We start from the raw sequence: 1135 nt of genomic DNA on the forward strand, positions 1-1135 counted from the left end.
ACCTCGGCGCGGGGGGTTTCCCTGCAGCCGGGGGCGGGGCAAGGCTTGGGCCTGGGGACGGAGGCGCGCCGATCGGCCGTCCAGGCGGGCGGGACAGCTGGACACACACACACTGACACACTGACACACTGACTGGGACCCACAGACACACACCCCGAGACGTGTATGAGGGCTGACCGTCTGGCGCTCCAGGGTACATAAAGTCACGTGCTGTCAGGGCCACGGGGCCAAGCCCACTCGCAGACACGCCAGATACACTCCCTGGACAGGGGCGTGGACACACAAACTCACGCACTGACGAGGCACTCTCCCATTCAGGCACAAATACATACGTAACATGACTTCCTACCAGTCTCACTGGGACGCAGTGTCACAGACACAGAAGTTGCACAAACACCCGCACCGCTGAGCACACCTAGGCTCACAAACCAATCCTGTTCACAAGCTCTGTTTAGGTACCCACAACACACACACCCACTAAGAGCTTGTCTTGTCGGCACACAGAAACTTCCTGATAGAGCAGGACACACACACACACACACACACACACGACACCTATCACTGGGACACCTGGACACACTGCTTGATCTATAGTGTGTAGAAACACCTACAGGGACACACCTCCAGCAGCTCACACACAAACACACCCCCAGCAACTCATAGCTGACACATGAAAACTGTCAGAAATTGACCCTCCCGGACACAGATCAAGCTAGACATAAAAAGACGGACTCCCCCAACAGACAGTCACAAAGTCACACCTGTGACAGGTTCCTAAGTGGCCCACTGCTGGGACACGCTCCGGAAGCATGTGCACCTGTCCGCACTCACCACGAATCTGGTGGGGGACCCAGGGGGAGAAGAAAGCCCCGGGCAGCTGGCACGGGACATGCCCGGGCAGCCTCTGCAGTGGCTCTCACCCGGGGTTTTCTGCCTTTCAGTTCCCTTTCCTTTCTCAGTCTCCCTTCGTCACTCCTTCCCCCACTCTGATGTGGTGAGGTGACGCAAGGTGGTGTCTAAAGGCTCTGGGGCTCTGTCTCCCCTGCACCCTCCATTCCCTTTGCATCACCCCCCAAACCCCACGGCATCATCAGAGGGCAAGGGGCCTCTGAGTGCCCAGCAAAGGGGGGTTCTC

The 1135-nt window shown here is 58.2% G+C and overlaps 1 protein-coding gene across 1 annotated transcript in view; it reads right to left on the reverse strand.

Moving 5' to 3' along the window:
• The window catches only part of BBC3 (BCL2 binding component 3), a 9065-nt gene extending 8168 nt beyond the window's left edge, over nt 1-897 (reverse strand). Inside the window, exon 1 of the mRNA XM_010852715.1 lies at nt 832-897. Within this exon, the coding sequence (XP_010851017.1) occupies nt 832-891 (60 nt within the window). The 5' untranslated portion in view covers nt 892-897. The remainder of the gene's footprint in view (nt 1-831) is intronic.
• Between the last annotated feature and the right edge of the window lie 238 nt (nt 898-1135).

This window comes from Bison bison, unplaced genomic scaffold (assembly GCF_000754665.1).
Source record: "Bison bison bison isolate TAMUID 2011002044 unplaced genomic scaffold, Bison_UMD1.0 scf7180017864313, whole genome shotgun sequence".
In the NCBI taxonomy this organism is placed as follows: domain Eukaryota; kingdom Metazoa; phylum Chordata; class Mammalia; order Artiodactyla; family Bovidae; genus Bison; species Bison bison.